General features: G+C 43.8%; 1 protein-coding gene across 6 annotated transcripts in view; it reads left to right on the top strand.

Moving 5' to 3' along the window:
- LOC118397695 (RNA-binding motif, single-stranded-interacting protein 3-like) overlaps positions 1–20,369 on the top strand; it is a 348,179-nt gene that overhangs the window by 298,521 nt on the left and 29,289 nt on the right. For all 6 annotated transcript variants that reach the window (XM_052470599.1, XM_052470597.1, XM_052470596.1 and 3 more), the window contains 2 exons: positions 9,956–10,062; positions 18,885–18,928. In XM_052470599.1, the coding sequence (XP_052326559.1) occupies positions 9,956–10,062; positions 18,885–18,928 (151 nt within the window). The remainder of the gene's footprint in view (positions 1–9,955; positions 10,063–18,884; positions 18,929–20,369) is intronic.

The raw sequence follows: 20,369 nt of genomic DNA, 5'->3' as shown, positions 1-20,369 counted from the left end.
ATCAACATCATCTTCTGGGCTGCCAAAAGTGGGGAAAATGAGCACTTTAGATGAGGGATGACATTGGCAGGGGGTATTGATGAAACTCGAGTTCTGTTGTTTAACTGTCTTGCGAGGTTTTTTCCCCAGCGCCATCTGTTCCTATTCCCTTGATTGCAGAGTCAGTGGCAGAGGGAAACACTGAGGGAGGTGCAGATGTTTGTCCAGAAGGGAAAACCTCCTGGTGCAGCTCCTCCAGTTGAAGGGCTGTGGCCTTCTGTGTGTTTTCTATCTCATTAGATGTCTCCTTTTAAGTTTGTCTAGTCATAAATCGCATTTCCTCTGTGCGAGAGCTTTTCCTGTCCTCCATAACATCTTTCAGGTTAACAGTTGTTTTGATCGTGGCACAAATCATGCTTCATTTACACCATGTTCAACGTTGAATATTTATAATTTTCAACTAGGAAAAGAGACTCTTAATCTTAGACTCGGGACCACACATTCACTCCACTGAATAGCAGGCTAATGATTGCTTTGCAATGCTTGCAGTAAGCCACTGATTCCTTCCAAACCACCCGTTGTTGAATTTGCGATTTCCAACTTCAATGTTTAAGGCCGATGAACACCGATCTATCATTTCTCTTCATTATTCCTCTTCATATGACAAGGATTAAAAAGGATTTGTCAGTAGATTGTCGGCTTGATTCATGACTGCTAGGTACTTTTGAAAGTATGATGTTGACATAATCAGTCAAGATATAATGTGAATTGATGTAATTTTATCTGTGGCCAATGACCTTCAGCCTTCTTTGATGGGCACTTCTAATGTAACTCTATGGCAGCACCCAAGGTGCTTGAATTTTCGACCTCTACCCTTAGACTTGGTGGTGACGTAGTGTCCACATGAGTGACAGAACACTGAGGCAATCACGGTGCAACGCTCTGTATTTTCTGCTTGCTTGCCTCACCAACACAGAAAGCTCTGAGTTAGGCTGAAACACCTTACTCAAGAAAACAGAAAAGAGACCATGTTTGTATGCTTCTTTATTATATCAATTATATATATTTTTTTACATTGTCTGCAATCTGATATGTGACACGTATTAATGCCAAAATAACATGCAAAAAACAGGCAAGCCCCCCTCCCCCAATTTTTTTAATTTAATTACATTTTTTCTCAATCCTATAAGATTTTGTCACCTCTATCAGAATTCTATTGGAATCTTATTAGACCAATTTTTCCCTGTTGGAAATCCTAATGGATCCTATAGGTTTTGTAGGATTGTGTCACCCCAAAAATATTCATATTAGAACACTCAAGCTAAAGACTAATTCATACTGTAAGCCTACTTTGCTAGCACCGAGATCTACCACTCAGATTTTTTTTAAACATCACTTAAAAAACACAAGCCTTTGAACAACATTAACCAATTATAAACAGTTCTGTAGCAATGAGGTTTGTGCAGTAGGCGATAGGCCCAATACGTTATCACTGCATATTGGCTATGCCTGAATTGCCCTGCCAATGTTGTTCTTCTCAGACCATTCTGAAATTATATATTTTTTAAAAATATGATCACACTGGTAATAAATCATTTATTGTATATCTTGAGGCACAGCCACGTAAGCATAAAAATGTTTTTTTTTTTTTTTTACTGGACTGATGGCCTACATCTGATGGTCAGTCTGAAGGGAGTGTCCAAACACTCGTCCCAACACGCATTTGAACTGTGCAGACACGGTGATCTGAGCTATCTGATTCGTTAGGCGGAGTTCTTTCCTTCAGACACAATACATGGTTCAAAATGGGAACCCTTTACCTTCGCGGCGCTAGGACTGCTGAATCAAGTGCACCTTCCGCCAATAGAGCAAAACAAATAAAAGATCAATAGGAATGCAAGGCTTTATTGTGTGTTTTTTTTTACAGAACTGTTTGGTGACCGACTAGGAATGCCTTGGAGATCTTTGGTGACCACTGTTGTCGGCCTACTTTGATAGAACATGCTAAAGGCTAACCATACTGTAGGCCTACTTTACTAGAACATGCTAAAGGCTAACCATACTGTAGGCCTACTTTACTAGAACATGCTAAAGGCTAACCATACTGTAGGCCTACTTTACTAGAACATGCTAAAGGCTAACCATACTGTAGGCCTACTTTACTAGAACATGCTAAAGGCTAACCATACTGTAGGCCTACTTTACTAGAACATGCTAAAGGCTAACCATACTGTAGGCCTACTTTGCTAGAACATGCTAAAAGCTAACATACTGTAGGCCTACTTTGCTAGAACATGCTAAAAGCTAACATACTTTAGGCCTACTTTGCTAGAACATGCTCAAGGATAACCATACTGTAGGACTACTTTCCTACCCGAATCCTATTATAACTTTTTGTTCCTAATTTAACCCATTAAATTATAGTTTGTTGTAATTTGTTTCAGTAAAATATAACATTATTTGCAACATTTTTATTGATCGTAAACAACAGTTCTATATTTCGGTTTTATTCATCACCACAATATGGGAACACCAAGTTCATTTGCAGTATGACCACCAGTACAGTACACTTTTTTCAACAAAATACTCAAGTTATTTAATTTGATTCTTATTCATGCAACTGCTTGTCTTTGAATTAGACATTATAATATGACGTACTATACTACATAAAATGTTATAATAACACACAGTTTTGGGGGATTTTCCCGGGATTCACAGCATCTTTACATTGCTTACTATGCAAATTAAACGTAGAAGGAAAATACATTTGTAGGTACAGCTATTGTTGTTGCAGTTGACACTACGTTTAATATGTGTTGCAGATGCACCAGATTCTATCCTATGGCTTTGTAAATCTGATAGGATTTTCTTTTGGATCCTATAGGATTTTTGTTTTACCAGGGTAGCACTCATGCAACTCTTTACTGCACCTCTGAAATGTCGGGTGTATGAACCTACTGGCTGGGCCAATTCAGCAGTTTCAACGGCAGCTCCGTTTTTAGTGTGCTGTGAGTGTGAGTTAGTGTAACAGTTTAAGACGTGGACGTGTGACATCCCCATGTCAACAGGCAAGCAGCTAAGCGCTTTCTACTTTTTGGGACCAAAGAACTCCTATCCAATTAACTTTCCAGCTGCTTCACCTGCAGTATGACTATACTAATTCATCCACAGTCTTATTCAAAGCATGGATACACTATGATATACTCTATGATATACTGCTGTATCTTAACACCATGCTAAGCTAGTAAGCTTGACGACACTTCGCTTCACACACAGCCTTTGTCTGAGTGCGTCTATTTATCTAGTCCGAAGGTGGTCTTTGTCAGTGTCCAACCCTCTCATATATCTCAAGCTGGTCATCATCATCCATTACTGATATATCAAATACCGAAACCAGACAGACCTGAGACCTGGGGGCCATATTGCAGTACAGCATCTGCCCAACATCCATCAGCTTTGTTTATTTCTCTCAAATCTGTCCTGAGACCAGTCTGTCTGCTCTTTAGCCATGCAGAGAGAAAGAGAGGGAGATGGGACTACTACATTACATTACTCTTGTTAAGTGTGCAACAGCTCATTGATCAGCCCCTACCACCTCTCTGCATTGAGAGGGTCCTTTCCCGTAATCCATAATAACATCTCAGACCAGGACGGCTTGGCGGCGTAACACATGAGCCCCCTATGGAAAACGCTGGGGGCGATCAATATCCATACACTGTGTAACCATATTGGCTCAGAGAGAGGGAGAGAGCTTTGTTGACATCCTCGTCCTCCTCCCCGTCTAAAATATGGATCAGGAAAAATGGACCCCTCTCTCTCTCTCTCTCTCTCTCTCTCTCTCTAGCTGCATCCGCTTATCAGGATATGTCATTGAGTCGAGCGCTGAGCGCTGCCCGTCGCAGCTGTCAGTGAAAAGGCCGACAGAAAAGTCCGTTGTTGTGAGCATTATTGACGCAGAGCCGTCAAATCCCTACCCTTTGAGAGGGGCCGCCGCTTCTTCTGCCGGGCTGGTGAGCCGTCTGCGTCTAGCCCACGAGGTGGGGGGAGTGGTGAAGAGGAGGGGTTTGGCTGGTGGGGGCTTATGTTAACCTCTACATATGAGGGATATTGTCTGGTCGCTTATTTATGCTCTGCCGCTTCCCTCCACATCCCCACTATTCAACCAGATTGTCTCTTGGTGTCCAGACTGAGTAGGGATTTTCTCCCTCTTTGTAGACTTATTACTCAGACAGACATCTTTGTCTCTCTGTCTGCCTTTCCATTTCTCTTTGTCTCTCTCTTACTTTCTGTCTTTCTTTTCTCTGTCTCTTGACAAAATGATGGTGATTCATTCAACTCTCCCTGAAATCAATAGGTCAACCATTCTGATCCTAATTAGGCCATTTTTAAATAATCTATTAGAAATTCTTCCGAGCAAGGAGGAAGTAACATGAAGCGGAATTCTAATGAAGCCTCATTCTGGAGTTATATTGTCTTTCATGTATACGAATAAGCAGTAATAGTAAAGGCAGTAATCAGAACTGGGGCGGCACACAATTGGCCCAACGTCGTCTTTATGGCGGGCTGGGCGCCTGCAAGCTGACTCCGGTTGTCAGTTGAACAGTGTTTCCTCCGACACATCGGTGCGGTTGGCTTCCGGGTTAAGCAAGCAGTGGGTTAAGAAGCAGCACAGCTTTGAGGGTCATGTTTTTGAATGACGCACGACTCGAACTTCGCCTCTCCCGAGCCCGTTGGGGAGTGGCAGCGATGAGACAAGATAGTAGTTACGAACTGGGGAGAAAAAGAGGGAGTTGTTGAACTGTAGAGTTGTCTTTTAATGAATCCTATACTGTGAACTGCACACAATGTTGTGGAGAGATGAATAGTCCTCTATCCATTTATCATTGACAGTGCTGTACCCGCACAGTACAAGGCCATGCTGGTTTGACTTAAAGCCTCCTCCTCCCTCTGCATTTGCCTTGAGAGAGGCCTCTTTTGTAACTTGCTTGATGGTTTAAAGCTGCTTGATTCAATGGGCCCCCACACGGACACAGGTCTGGGCATTCCTGCATTGATTCTGCCATTCAGACTGCCAGATGTACAGTTCAACATGTTTCTGAGGAATAACAGGGAGAATGGAGGACGGACGTGTAGCATACTGAATTGATATTCACAAGAGATTATTTTAAAGCCAGTAAGACTGTTGTTTTTGGTTTAAAGATGCCGGTCCATAAAAAAAGCAGTTAATGTTTTACGGAACTGAAGCGTAAGATGTTGGAAGTAGCTTAAGCTTTCATTGTAACAGTGCTGAGAGATTTTCTGCACACTGTAAATTTTCTGTGATATGGAATACTGAAGAGTTTTGGTCGTACTGCTCTGTTTGAACCAAGAGTCTAGTCCTGAACTGGATCAGGGGTTAGAGTTGAATGATCAATTCAGTACCAGTCAAAAGTTTGGGCACCTACTCTTTCAAGGCTTTTTCTTTATTTTTGACTATTTTCTACATTGTAGAATAATAGTGAAGACATCAAAAGTATGAAATAACACATATGTAATCATGTAGTAACCGAAAAAGTCTTAAACTAATTTTTAAAAAGCCACCCTTTGCCATGATGACGCCCACTCTTGGCATTCTCTCAACCAGCTTCACCTGGAATGCTTTTCCAACGGTCTTGAAGGAGTTCCCACATATGCTGAGCACTTGCTGGCTGCTTTTCCTTCACTCTGCGGTCCATCTCATCCCAAACCATCTCAATTGGGTTGAGGTCGGGTGATTGTGGAGGCCAGGTCATCTGATGCAGCACTCCTTCATTCACATATTGGTCAAATAGCCCTTACACAGCCTGGAGGTGTTTTGGGTCATTGTCCTGTTGAAAAACAAATGATAGTCCCACTAAGTGCAAACCAAATGGGATGGTGTATCACTGCAGAATACTGTGGTAGCCATGCTGGTTAAGTGTGCCTTGAATTCTAAATAAATCACTGACAGTGTCACCAGCAAAGCACCATCACACCTCCTCCTCCATGCTTCACGGTGGGGACCACACATGCCGAGATCATCTGTTCACCGACTCTGCGTCTCACATAGACACGGCGGTTGGAACCAAAAATCTCAAATTTCCACCAGTCTAATGTCCATTGCTCGTGTCTCTTGGCCCATGAAGTCTCTTCTTCTTCTTCTTAATGGTGTCCTTTAGTAGTGGTTTCTTTGCAGCAATTCGACCACAAAGGCCTGATTCACGCAGTCTCCTCTAAACAGTTGATGTTGAGATGTGTCTGTTACTTGAACTCTGAAGCATTTATTTGGGCTGAAATTCTGAGGTTGGTAACTCTAATGAACTTATCCTCTGCAGCAGAGGTAACTCTGGGTATTCCTTTCCTGTGGCGGTCCTCATGAGAGCCAGTTTCATCATAGCGCTTGATGGTTTTTGCGACTGCACTTGAAGAAACATTCAAAGTTCTTGGAATGTTCCGCAATGACTGACCTTCATGTCATATAGTAATGATGGACTGTTGTTTCTCTTTGCCTATGTGAGTTGTTCTTGCAATAATCTGGACTTGGTTTTTTACCAAATAGGGCTATCTTCTGTGTACCACCCCTACCTTGTCACAACACAACCGATTGGCTCAAACGCATTACATTTACATTTAAGTCATTTAGCAGACGCTCTTATCCAGAGCGACTTACAAATTGAGAAGGAAAGAAATTCCACAAATTAACTTTTAACAAGACACACCTGTTAATTGAAATGAATTCCAGGTGACTACCTCATGGAGCTGGTTGAGAGAATGCCATCAGTATGCAAAGCTGTCATCAAGGCAACGGGTGGCTACTTTGAAGAATCTCAAATATAATATATATTTTGATTTGTTTAACACTTTTTTGGTTACTACATGATTCCATATTTGTTATTTCATAGTTTTGATGTCTTCACTCTTATTCTACAATGTAGAAAATAATATGAGTAGGTGTGCCCAAACTTTTGACTGGTACTGTAAATACTTAGAGTCTTTTCCTGCAGTCAATGACCAAAAGCGGCCTTTTTGGTTTCATGGGTGGAAGTTTATTAATATTTTTCATAATGAATAACGTTACGAACATCCGGTGCTTCTATGTCGAACAGTTTTGATATATTTCGGTTTTCTGTGATGTGTAATATTGGGATGCAAACTCAAAATTGAATACATTTCCACTCTATTTCTGACATGGTACAGGTGTCTTCTTTTTGTTAAGCCCATAACCATGTGTGTGAGGTGAATGCTTTTGTTTCAAAGTAGATTTGTTTAAGACCACCAGGAATTTCTCTGTGTGACCCTGATTTAGTCCACTGCATTAAAAGGTTAAGGAGTAGGAAACCAGGGTGTCTGATGTAAACCAAGCAGAGTAGCATTGGTGTGACTCTGTGCCGGCCTCCAAGCTAGTGAGGTCATTTCTAATCCAGCCACTTGACTCCAGGTGAAATGTTTCCTCCATTGCTGCTCATGCTGTTTGCAGTGCTGGCAACCTAATGTGTGTGTGTGTGAGAGAGAGAGAGGAGGGGGGTTGTGTTTCTCAATTCTGTTGACCCGTTGCTATGGCGGCACACATAAAGAACAATTAAGCGTTCTTGTAGAGTGCCTTGTTAGCGTCAATTGTTGACTTGGACCAATTTATTTTCCTCTTTCCATTTTTTGTTGTCATTATGTAGTGCTAAATTGGTAGATGCAGGATTTTTTTGGGTCTCAGAATTGCACACATTGACTGAGGTGGCGGCCAATTTAAGCGTGGTAGCCATAAGCCAGTAAAGCCACAATGTGGGCAGCGTACTGTAGGTCTTTATGCACTTTTCTGTTTCATTTTCCGCATCGGGTAGACAAGGAGGGGCTTGGCCTTGATTTTTCAACAAATTGGCCGTTGGGCTCTGGGATCTGGAGGGACCTGGAGGCCTGCTCATGGGACGTCAACGTTGCAGCATATCGGATCCACTACATTAGCCAGACAGCTAATTACCTCCCTGAGAGGACGGTCGGAGAGAGTTTTCGGAAGCTTTTTTCTTGTTTGTCCCAGCAACATCTCCACCCCTGTGGGTTGAAGTCTCAAGAGTTTGTTCCCCGAATCCCCTGTTCTTTTGCACCTTTTCCTCCCTCGTCCGCTTTTCACTCGCTTCATGTAATAGGCAAACAAATAATACCTCTTTGTGTGTTAGTCTGCTGCATCATCATTTGACCTAGGTTACAGTGAGGAAGCTGGTGGAGGGGAGGACCATTGTAATGGTCGAAATGGAACAAAGGGAACCTTCCACTGGAAGGGTCACTGTCATGTTCCTCTGTTGCATAGGGTGCTCATATTAGGACAGCCACTGTCTCGTCAGTAATTGGGTCAGTCTCAACCGAGACTGTCCTGATATGGACACTGTAGTTGCTCTCGTTCACATGGTGTTGTTGGCCTTGTCCTCAGTGTACTGAATTGCCTCCAGTGTACAGGGACTTTATTGTTGAGTCCCAAACATCTGGGGAATTGAGATTAAAGCATCAATGAAGCTCCTGTCTATGTCAAATTCGGGAGTGGGAGCTGAAAGGTCACTTCCTCACTGTCCAGCATCTCACGCCACAGACGACACCTGCGTCGGTGTCGTCAGGACGACTCTAATGCGTACACGATGACAGGTCGCCCCGTCTGCCCGTCCACGCGGCTTGGCAGCTGCAGGTGCAGGGAACAGCGTTTGAACAAGGCTGGCTCACGTCGGCCCACAGCGCAGCCCTTGCGATTGATCCTTCAGCTGGCTTACTCTACTTCTCTCTCTCTCTCCCTCTCATCTCTACAGTTCCCTTCTACACAGAGATACCGATCTCGCTGACACGCACAAAGAAAACTAAAAGGGGACGGACACACTGAAGCCCTCCCGATCCCCGGCCAAAAAGAGCCACCCGTTTCTCACGAGTAACCGCTCAAGAAGGGCTTTTTCTTCTGTTTTTCTTTCTTCCCCTCCTTTCATTCCAGCCCTCAGTGGCTCTGTCTTTCCTCAGAAGGTGTTTTATCATCGTCTGAAGGGCACCTGCTTCAGAAGTAGTGTGAGAATATGGCCTTTTAGAGAGTTGTCTCTAAGAACATACGTGTCACACAGGAAACACAACATAACTTGTTATCGCAATTATATCTTGGTGCTCCTGCGATTATCTCGATAAGGGACTATATGGAGGAGTTGAGATCCCATGAACCGTCAATTGATAAACCGCAATTAGCTCATCTTAGTCCTTTTCCTCCTCTTGTGTGTGCGTATAGTCAATTCATATTTTGTGGCTACTTCCTGGGTGAATGTGTGGGATCTGATATTAAATAACAACGGTGATGAATGGCTATGTTACCCCATGTAATATTTCTCCCTAAGTGACTGACAATGTTTCTGTCCATTCCCATTTCCTGACTGTCGCAGCTGGCGCGAGCACATGGATAGACTGCCTCCTGTGGTCACTCAGAGAACAACACGTCCTAACATTCTCACCCAAACACTTTTATGTTTGTAGCCCGATGAGAAGCCTTGCTGGTTGCAGAGTGGGGGAAAAAATCATTGAGATGAAAAGTCGAACAGAAAAGCTGTTCTATAAAAATAGGGGGGATTGTATAGGAGGGAACGAGAAATGCCTTACAGAAATTAGCTTTGGCTGACAGAGTTCCCGAAACATTACCGTCTCTAAGCAATTTACGAGAGCGATTACTCTGATTATTATTTCAACAATACCCAGCTATGCTCTTTCAAGGGCTGCCAGTGGGGCTGTGGCTGGGGGAATGAATGGCCTTGCCAAGACTGAGCGTCTGGGAGTTTCACAAGGCACTCCACGGGAGGGAGGGAGGGAGGGAGGGAGCGAGGGAGGGAGGGAGAGAGGGAGAGAGGGAGGGAGGGGGCAGAAAAAAGAAAGGGAGACACTTCAAAGGGGCTCTCGGGTTCTTCATAAGGGTCACAGTTTTAGTCGTTAATTTCTGTTTTTACTAACCCCTTCCCCCTCTATCTGTCTGCAGCCCCCAACGAGCCTTTGCTGTGCAAATTCGCAGACGGAGGGCAGAAGAAACGCCAGAGCCAGAGCAAGTACCCACAGAATGGGCGGCCGTGGCACAGGGAAGGCGAGGTAAGCCACTGACTCATTACAGCTGCCATTTTGGTTCCACAGGTACAGCCATCCGGCAGTTTCCATTAACCCTGCATTTACATACCACCTACTCATGGCACTGGAAAGACGTTTGGCTCAAAGGCAGGCATTTAACCACTGAGGTAATGGAAGTCTTTATAAGGGGTAATTTAGGTCCATGTAAAACATGACCGTCTGTCTCCCATGTTTAAGGTTGGCGCTGGCAGTGAAAAAAGGTTGAAAAAAGCACTTTCACTATTGATTCAAACCTTTCAAAAGAAGATTTGAAATATAAATAGCATTTCAAGGTTGTATGAGTGTCCTCCCAAGACTGCCGAACATACAGGTGCTCCACCCATGGTTCATAGTAGTTTGGACCTAGAAATTGAATACCTAACATGTTCCGCAGTAGCAACCTGCAACGGGAAGGGCAGTCGGAGGGTTTTTCATGCGGGTCTACACACTACGGAGAATATGAACTTGCAGGGGCTGACAGTTGTGCTGAAGCTGCAAGGTAGAAAGGAAAGAACAAGATATAGGCTCTCTGTGGAGATGGGCCTGACTGTGTGTCTTTCAGGAGACAACATACCCTCCAGTTTGTCTGCTTTGTTGGTTGTGTGTGTAATGGTTGTGTGTAATATACTGTGTGTGTGCGAGTGTGCGTGTCCATCACAGACTCAGCAGACCAAACGCCGAGCCCAGTGAGGCCTGTTTGCCCTAACACCATGTTGCTACAGAGCCTCACACACTGACAGGGTTAGCTGGCTACACTTGACGTGAGGTGAGAGGGGTGTGTGTGTGCAGCATCTGGAAAGAGGAGGAGAGAATAAAGGAGAAAAGAAGAGAGGCATCACGAGAATAGACGGAATACACCAAAACACTGGCTCTCGCTCATCTTCCCTCTCCTCCCCACACAGCGTGCTGATGAAATCTGCTGCCGTCCTTAGATTAAAAGGCTCGCCTCTCGCCCAACTACATCTCGCGTGCAGATTAACGACATGGTTCGTGTTTTTATCTCCGTAAAAAGGCCCTCCCATGGCCTCAGGCTCAACAGCTAGGAAGAGTCTTGCATCTCCCCCTCCCTCCCTCCCCCACTCCTTGCTTCCCATTACTCTGGTTAAGGACATGAGTGAGTGGCTGGTGGAGGCTTGTGCTGGTGTTGTTGGGGCCTTTGTGTGTTCGTTCATGTGTGTGCGCGCACGTTTGTTCGTGTGTGTGTGTGTGCTTGCGTGTCAACGAGGCCCCCCACAGTCATTGATCAGCAGCACAGCCAGCGCTGGGAGGTCGGTTTCATATGTGAGTCTGTTTATCAGACACTCTCCAATCCTTCACCAGGGGCCTCCCGTTCTGTGGCCAAACGAAGAGGGCCTCCCGTTCTGTGGCCAGACGAAGAGGGCCTCCCGTTCTGTGGCCAGACGAAGAGGGCCTCCCATTCTGTGGCCAGGCGAAGAGGGCCTCCCGTTCTGTGGCCAGACGAAGAGGGCCCCTCGGAGCACGCCATTTGCTACGTTCTCCATTGAACCGCTTTTGAAGTCAGCCAAACTCCCAGAACACACCAGGGGTCTCGTAGAGCAGCAAACAACCACATTGTAGAGTGATTAGTCAGTCGTTGAAAAGGGGTCAGAAGTCAAATGGAGGTTTCTTCTAAGTGACTATGAGGCATGCAAACACTCTCTCAAACATGCGTTATAAATGCACCATAAATCGTTAACACACACACACACACACACATACACACAACATCACACTAGCTCAAGTGCTTTCTCTTTGGGGAAAGTGTTAATGGCAAAACAACCCAGTTCTCCCCTGTGTGAAAGGAAGCCTGACTGATGTTTTTGGGAGAGAGGGTGTGTGTGTCTGTGTGTGCGTGTATGTGTGTATTTGTGTCTGTGTGACCTACAGCCGGACACCAAGTCCAGTACAGGTGTCCTTCCAGCTGCCAGAGGGGCCGACTTTCTCTCCCTCACGTATTGTCACTTTCTCTCCCTCACGTACTGTCACTTTCTCTCCCTCACGTACTGTCACTTTCTCTCCCTCACGTACTGTCACTTTCAGTCCCTCACGTACTGTCACTTTCAGTCCCTCACGTACTGTCACTTTCTCTCCCTCACGTACTGTCACTTTCTCTCCCTCACGTACTGTCACTTTCACTCCCTCACGTACTGTCACTTTTACTCCCTCACATGCTCCAACTTCCTCTCCAAAACACATACTGTCCCTTTCTCTCCCTCACATGCTCCAACTTCCTCTCCAAAACACATACTGTCCCTTTCTCTCCCTCACATGCTCCAACTTCCTCTCCAAAACACATACTGTCCCTTTCTCTCCCTCACATGCTCCAACTTCCTCTCCAAAACACATACTGTCACTTTCTCTCCCTCACATGCTCCAACTTCCTCTCCAAAACACATACTGTCCCTTTCTCTCCCTCACATGCTCCAACTTCCTCTCCAAAACACATACTGTCCCTTTCTCTCCCTCACATGCTCCAACTTCCTCTCCAAAACACATACTGTCACTTTCTCTCCCTCACATGCTCCAACTTCCTCTCCAAAACACATACTGTCCCTTTCTCTCCCTCACATGCTCCAACTTCCTCTCCAAAACACATACTGTCCCTTTCTCTCCCTCACATGCTCCAACTTCCTCTCCAAGACACATACTCTCACTTTCTCTCCCACATATACTCTCTTTCTCACATACTCAAATGTTCTCTCGTACATTTATTTGTCTTTCCCACACGTACTCAGACACATATTCTTTCTCACATACACTCTTTTCTTCTTCTCTCTCCTCCTCATCTCACGTTATTTTCCCTGACACACACATTCCCTTGCTCTCTCTCTCTCTCTTTGTACCGGACACGCCAACAGCATGCGTAATCAGTCACGGCGATGCAGCCGACCCTTATGGGGGACTGTCTGTGTGAGCCAGGCCGCCATGGTGTGGAATTCATTAACACATGGAAGTAAGGGCACCACGCATGGGACTTATCAGCCTCACCAGACAGCTGGCCATGTCTGGGATGGACATTATCACGTACAGTGCCTTCAGAAAGTATTCATGCCCTTTGACTTAATCCACGTTTTTGTTGCGTTGCAGCCTGAATTCAGAATGTATTAAATATATGTTGTTGTTTTTTCTCACCCGTTTACACACGGTATCCTGTAATGGCAAAGTGAAAACATGTTTTTAGAAAGTTTTGCATATGTATTGAGATGAAATACAGCAATATCTCATTTACATAAGGTATCACAACCCCTAAGGCATTACATGTTTCAACCACCTTTTGGCAGCGATTACAGCTGTGGGTCTTTCTGGGTAAGTCTCGAAGAGCTTTGCACACCCGGATTGTACAATATTTGCGCATTATTCTTTATAAAATTCTTCAAGCTCTGTCAAGTTGGCTGTTTATCATTGCTTGACAGCCATTTTCAAGTCTGGCCATAGATTTTCGAGCGGATTTAAGTCTAAACTGTAACTAGGCCACTCAGGAACATTCAATGTCGTCTTGGTAAGCAGCTCCAGTGTATATTTGGCCTTGTCTTTTAGGTTCTTGTCCTGCTGAAAGGTGAATTTGTCTCCCAGTGTCTGTTGGAAAAGCAGGCTGAGCCAGGTTTTCCTCTAGGATTTTGCCTCTTCCTAGCTCTGTTCCGTTTATTTTTATCCTACAAAAAAAACTCCCTCGTCCTTGCCCTTCACAAGCATATCCATAACATCCACAACTATGCTTGAAAATATGAAGAGTTGTAGTCAGTGATGTGTTGGATTTGCTCCAAGCAATAACGCTTTGTATTCAGGACATTTCATTTCTTCTTCTTTTTACCCATCTACCAATAGGTGCACTTCCTGGTTGTTGTGGTTGAATCTGTGTTTGAAATTCACTGCTCGACTGAGGGACCGTACAGATTATTTCATGTGTGAGGTACAGAGATGAGGTAGTCATTCAAAAAAATCATGTTACACACTATTATTGCACACAGAGGGAGTCCATGCAACATGTTATGTGACTTCTCCTGAAGCTTTTTTTCAGGCTTGCCATAACAAAAGAGTAGAATACTTGTTTCTAAAAACAGAATTCCAATTTGACATTATGGGGTGTTCTATCACTGGCCTACACACATCTCTGTTTTTAAATTCAGTCTGTAACACAACAAAATGTGGAAAAAGTCAAGGGGTGTGAATACTTTGTGATGGCACACAAATATAAACACATACACACACTGAAGCAGATGCAGACGCATAGACCTGGGAATGCAGACAGATGCAGACTCAATAGACCTGGGCATGCAGACAGATGCAGACACATAGACCTGGGCATGCAGACAGATGCAGACACATAGACCTGGGCATGCAGACAGATGCAGACACATAGACCTGGGCATGCAGACAGATGCAGACACATAGACCTGGGCATGCAGACAGATGCAGACACATAGACCTGGGCATGCAGACAGATGCAGACACATAGACCTGGGCATGCAGACAGATGCAGACACATAGACCTGGGCATGCAGACAGATGCAGACACATAGACCTGGGCATGCAGACAGATGCAGACACATAGACCTGGGCATGCAGACACAGGCACACAGTGAACCATGCAGTGCATTACATACCGTGATGCACATGCAGATGCATACACTCAGACTAGGGTTGAATGGCGGGAACCAAGATTTACTGGGATTTACCACCCAAAACCACTCTCTTTTCCCGGGATGAAAAACTGCCAGAAACCCTTAAATTACAATAAATGATATATATGAACAGCATGGTGTGAAATGGAACTGTTAAATGATATGCAATGTCTAAATCTGGCTTCTCTGCGGCCTCTGCGTGATGAATTATCAACGCTCAGGGTGGGGACAAGACAGCCGTCTCAGTATGGAATTGCATGTTCTCTCCCTGCTTTATCATGGTTTGAACAATGTGTGTGCTTCCAGTCCATATAGTACAGTATAATACAATACCGTACGGAAATACAGTTTACACTCAAATAGATTAGCCTACGAGTGCTAGTTTCGTTCATTTACCCAATAGAGCATATAACTAGCTACATCTATCTTGTGTTTTGCTGTCATGTTTAATGTGCAGTAGGAGCCTATCATATACTGTATGTATTGGATAATGGCACAATCATTTGGTCTTTTTTGGGCTTGCGCACGTTAAATGTCTTAAATGTAGGGCTCATAAAATGTATTTAATGTATGGCTCATCAGGCTCCAGTAGCATCAGGCTTACATTTTTTATCAAAGCTCTAATCAAATCCAGACTAGAGGTCGAATGGCCGATTAATTAGGGCCGATTTCAAATTTTCATAACAATCGGAAATCGGTATTTTTGGGCGCCGATTTTGCCGATTTAAAATATATATATATATACATATTATAATTTTTATTTAACTAGGCAAGTCAGTTAAGAACAGTGGGTTAACTGCCTTGTTCAGGGGCAGAAAGACACCTCACATACTTTCACCTTGTCAGCTCGGGGGATCCAATCTTGCAACCTTACCGTTAACTAGCCCAACGCTCCAACCACCTGCCTGGCTCATTGCGAACTAATTTGCCAGAATTTTACGTAATTATGACATAACATTGAAAGTTGTGCAATGTAACAAGAATATTTAGATGCCACCGGTTAGATAAAATTCTGTATTTCACTGAAATAATAAACGTTTTATTTTCGAAATGATAGTTTCCAGATTTTACCATATTAATGACCAAAGGCTCATATTTCTGTGTGTTATTATGTTATAATTAAGTCTATAATCTGATAGAGCAGTCTGACTGAAGGGTGCAGGCAGCAGCAGGCTCGTAAGCATTCATTCTAACAGCACTTTCGCGCCAGCAGCTCTTCGTGCCAGCAGCTCTTCGCAAGCCTATCAGCCTGATGGCTGGTGTAACCGATGTGAAATGGCTAGCTAGTTAGCGGGGTGCGCGCTAACAGCGTTTCAAACGTCTCTCGCTCTGAGACTTGGAGTAGTTGTTCCCCTTGCTCTGCAAGGGCCGCGGCTTTTGTGGAGCGATGGGTAACGCTGCTTCAAGTGTGATTGTTGTCGATGTGTTCCTGGTTCGAGCCCAGGTAGGGGCGATGAGAGGGACGGAAGCTATACTGTTACACTGGCAATACTAAAGTGCCTATAAGAACATCCAATAGTCAAAGGTATATGAAATACAAATGGTATAGAGAGAATTAGTCCTATAATTCCTATAATAACTACAACCTAAAACCTCGGAATATTGAGTCTCATGTTAAAAGGAACCACCAACTTTCATATGTTCTCATGTTCATGTTCTAAGCATGGAACTCAAACGTTAGCTTTTTTACATGGCACATATTGCACTAAATGGATTTTAATTGATGTATTATATTAAGTTAAAATAAGTGTTCATTCAGTATTGTTGTAATTGTTATTATTCGGCCGATTAATCGTTATCGCCTTTTTTTGGTCCTCCAATAATCGGTATCGGCGTTGAAAAATCATAATCGGTCGACCTCTAATCCAGACATAAGTCTATTTATACGCTTTATAATGCTTTGAATGACAATTTTGGTGGGAAATACCGGGTTACCCGGGAGAAAAATGATTTATTCTCAGGATGGAACATCTGTAAAATACTGGGAAAATATTCAACCCTAACTCAGACACATACCAGTACACAGACTCCCTGTCAGTGGAACATACATGCACATATACTGAACAAAAATATAAACACAACATGTAAAGTGTTGGTCCCATGTTTCATGATCTGAAATTAAAGCTTAATTCTCTCAAATTTGTTTACAACCCTGTTACTGAGCATTTCTCCTTTGCCAATATAATCTATCCACTTGTCATGTGTGGCATATCAAGAAGCTCATTAAACAGCATGATCATTACACAGGTGCACATTGTGCTGGGGACAATAAAAGGCCACTCTAAAATGTGCAGTTCTGTCACAATGCCACAGATGTCTCAAGTTTTGAGGGAGCGTGCAATTGGCATGCTAACTGCAGGAATGTCCAACCGAGCTGTTGCCAGATAATTGTATGTTAATTTCTCTACCATAAGCCGCCTCCAACATTGTTATAGAGAATTTGGCAGTACATCCGACTGGCCTCACAACCGTAGACCATGTGTAACCACACCAGCCCATCACCTCAACATTTGGCTTCTTTACCTGTGGGATCATCTGAGACCAGTCACACGGATAGCAGGAGTATTTCTTTCTGTAATAAAGCCCTTTTGTGGGGAAATACTCATTCTGATTGGCTGGGCCTGGCTCCCCAGTAGGTGGGCTTATGCACTCCCAAGCCCACCCATGACTGCGCCTTTGACCAATCATGTGAAATCCATAGATTAGGGCTTAATGAATTTATTTAAATTGAATGATTTTCTTATATGAACTTTAACTCAGTAAAATCGTTGAATTTTGCGTTTACATTTTTGTCCAGCGTATGTATACTGTATACACAGTGCATTTGTAAAGTATTCAAACCCCTTTACCTTTTCCACATTTTGTTACGTTACAGCCTTATTCTAAAATGGATCAAATAATTGTATTTCCTCATTAATCTACACACAATATCCCATAATGACAAAGCGAAAACAGGTTTTTAGAAATTTTAGCAAATGTTTTAAAAATAAAAACATCTAATTTACATAAGTATTCAGACCTTTTGCTATGAGACTCGAAATGCATCCTGTTTCCATTTATCATCCTCTGTGAGGATGAAAGAACCTTCCAGAAGGACAACCATCTCTGGCCTTTATGGTAGAGTGGCCAGACAGAAGATGCTCGTCAGTAAAAAGGCACATGACAGCCCACTAGAAGTTTGCCAAAAAGCACCTCTCAGACCATGAGAAACAATTTAAAGGCAATGCTACCCATAACTAATTGAGTGTATGTAAACTTCTGACCCACTGGGAATGTGATGAAAGAAATAAAAGCTGAAATAAATCATTATCTCTACTATTATTCTGACATTTCATGTTCTTAAAATTAAGTCCTAACTGACCTATGACAGGGAATTTTTACTAAATGTCAGGAATTGTGGAAAACTGAGTTTAAGTGTATTTGGCTAAGGTGTATGTAAACTTCCGACTTTAACTGTATATATGTGCACATGCATACTATCAAATGCAGACCCCCCCCAACAATCAAACATCTCTCAAATGCAAACACTCATACTCACACTCAAACACACTCACATGAATGACCACACACAGGCCTGTACTGTATATTATGCTAATACCGCACACATCCGCAGTGGCCGTGTCACTAAGGGCTTATGCATCCGGTGTTGTGTTCATTGGATCTCTGTTTCTCATCACGTGGGTGATGTCCATGTACACTGACCCCCCTAGTTCCTGAGGGTCATTCCTGCCTTTTTGCCCACACAACCATCCTGAAGGAATGAGGGAGTAAGAGGTATGGAGAGAAAGAGGTAGGGGAGAGAAAGACAGAGAGGGGAAGAGGGGGGGGGGGGGAATGAGAGAGATGGGGACAGGGAGAGAGCTGGAAAGCGTGCTGATGAAATCTGCTGTCGTCAGCAGGTTCCAGTTAAAAGAAATGGGATTAGGCCTCCTCTGGGAGAGAGACTTCAGGAATGCAGATGACAGGTTGCAGGGAGGGAAAAGAGAGAGATGGGAACGAAACGAGAGAGGGTGAGAAAGAGGAAGAAATACAAGGACCTCACACACTTTCATGCATACACTCACTGTCATTCCTCTCTTCTTTCTCTCTGTCTCCACCTATCTCTCAAAACCTGTTCATTATGCTGACTTGAATTTGAAATTCAATGATTAACCTGTGATATGTCTCGTCTCTCTTGTGTTGCAGACTGGTATGCAGTTAACATATGATCCTGCTGCTATGCAGAATGGGTAAGAGTCAATCTATTTAAAGAATCTTTCAGATTCTTGATGCAGTGGTGATTGGTCTCAGGTGTTTGTCCGTGCGTGCCTGCATGCTTTCATGCCTGGTTGCCTGCGTGTGTTCCTGTCCCTTTGTCTGTGACTCTGATTGTGTGTGTGTGTATGCGTGCCTTCCGTGTCGGTGTACTAAGGGGTGCCATGGAAATGAATGGCCTAACAAAGTGTTCTATTTTTCGCTGTGTGCTGTAACAGGAAGGGGAGGAGAGCCTTGAGTTCCGTCCTATCTCAATGTGGCCTCAGTCTGTGACAGGAAGCTTCTCCCTCACTCCCTGCTTCCTGAAGCACTTATCTCAATGACCCTGGAATAAGACTGGGTGAATGAATAGCATCTCATTAGATACAGCACTGGCCATTTTAGGACCGTAAACGGTACGCTGTAATTATGAGGCCCGACATCAACGTTTAAGTTTGACGAGGAACATGGAGAATAGCACAGTGACCATTTAGTAGATTTGCAAGAGTGGTGTGTAGATACAGTAAATGGAGAATATACTGTATGATTGCAGTATGTTGAGATTACTTCAAGACTTCAAGACTAGTCAGTGACAATAGCTCAACCTTGTCTGAGTCGAGATCACTTTCCCGAGTCATAATGCAAGCCGAGATCTTACCGCTCAGTTTTTGTGACATGACTTAAATAACATAGGTCTATGCCACATTAACCAATTAAAAACAGTTCTGAAGCAATGAGGTTTGTGCAGTAGGCTATAGGCCCAATACATTATCACTGCATATTGCCCTGCCAATGTTGTTATATGATCACACTGGTAATAGATCATTTGTTGTGTTACTTGTGAGGCACGGCTGAGTGAGCACAATCATTTGCTTATTTTTTCTTACTGGGCTGGTGGCCTGCATCTGATGGTCAGTCTGAGGGAGGGAGGGATCAGCGGTGAGGCTGCTTCTCACCCGACTCACCCTCCCTCTGCTCTCCCTCCCTCCGCTGAGAAATGGGGACAGTCTTCCAGCTGATGGCGAAACTCACACTTATTGTGTTATTTCTGCCTCATGCACCAATTCATGTTGTTACGCCTATCACCAGAGAAAGTGAAAATACTCCTTGATATTAAAAAAGACACAAGCCGCTAATAATAACCAAAAGTATGTGAACACCCGCTCGTCGAACATCACATTCCAAAATCATGGTTCATTAATATGTAGTTGGTCCCCCTTTTCTGCTATAACAGCCACATCTGTGAAGGCTTTCCACTAGATGTTGGAACATTGCTGCGGGGACATGCTTCCATTCAGCCACGAGCGTTAGTGAGGTCGGGCACTGATGTTAAGCGATTAGGCCTGGCTCGCAGTCGGCGTTCCAATTCATCCTAAAGGTGTTTGATGGGGTTGAGGTTAGGGCTCTGTGCATGCCAGTCAAGTTCTTCCACACTGA

Source organism: Oncorhynchus keta, chromosome 19, assembly GCF_023373465.1.
Source record: "Oncorhynchus keta strain PuntledgeMale-10-30-2019 chromosome 19, Oket_V2, whole genome shotgun sequence".
NCBI classification, from domain to species: Eukaryota; Metazoa; Chordata; class Actinopteri; order Salmoniformes; family Salmonidae; genus Oncorhynchus; species Oncorhynchus keta.
This window is presented reverse-complemented; position numbering and strand designations above follow the sequence as displayed.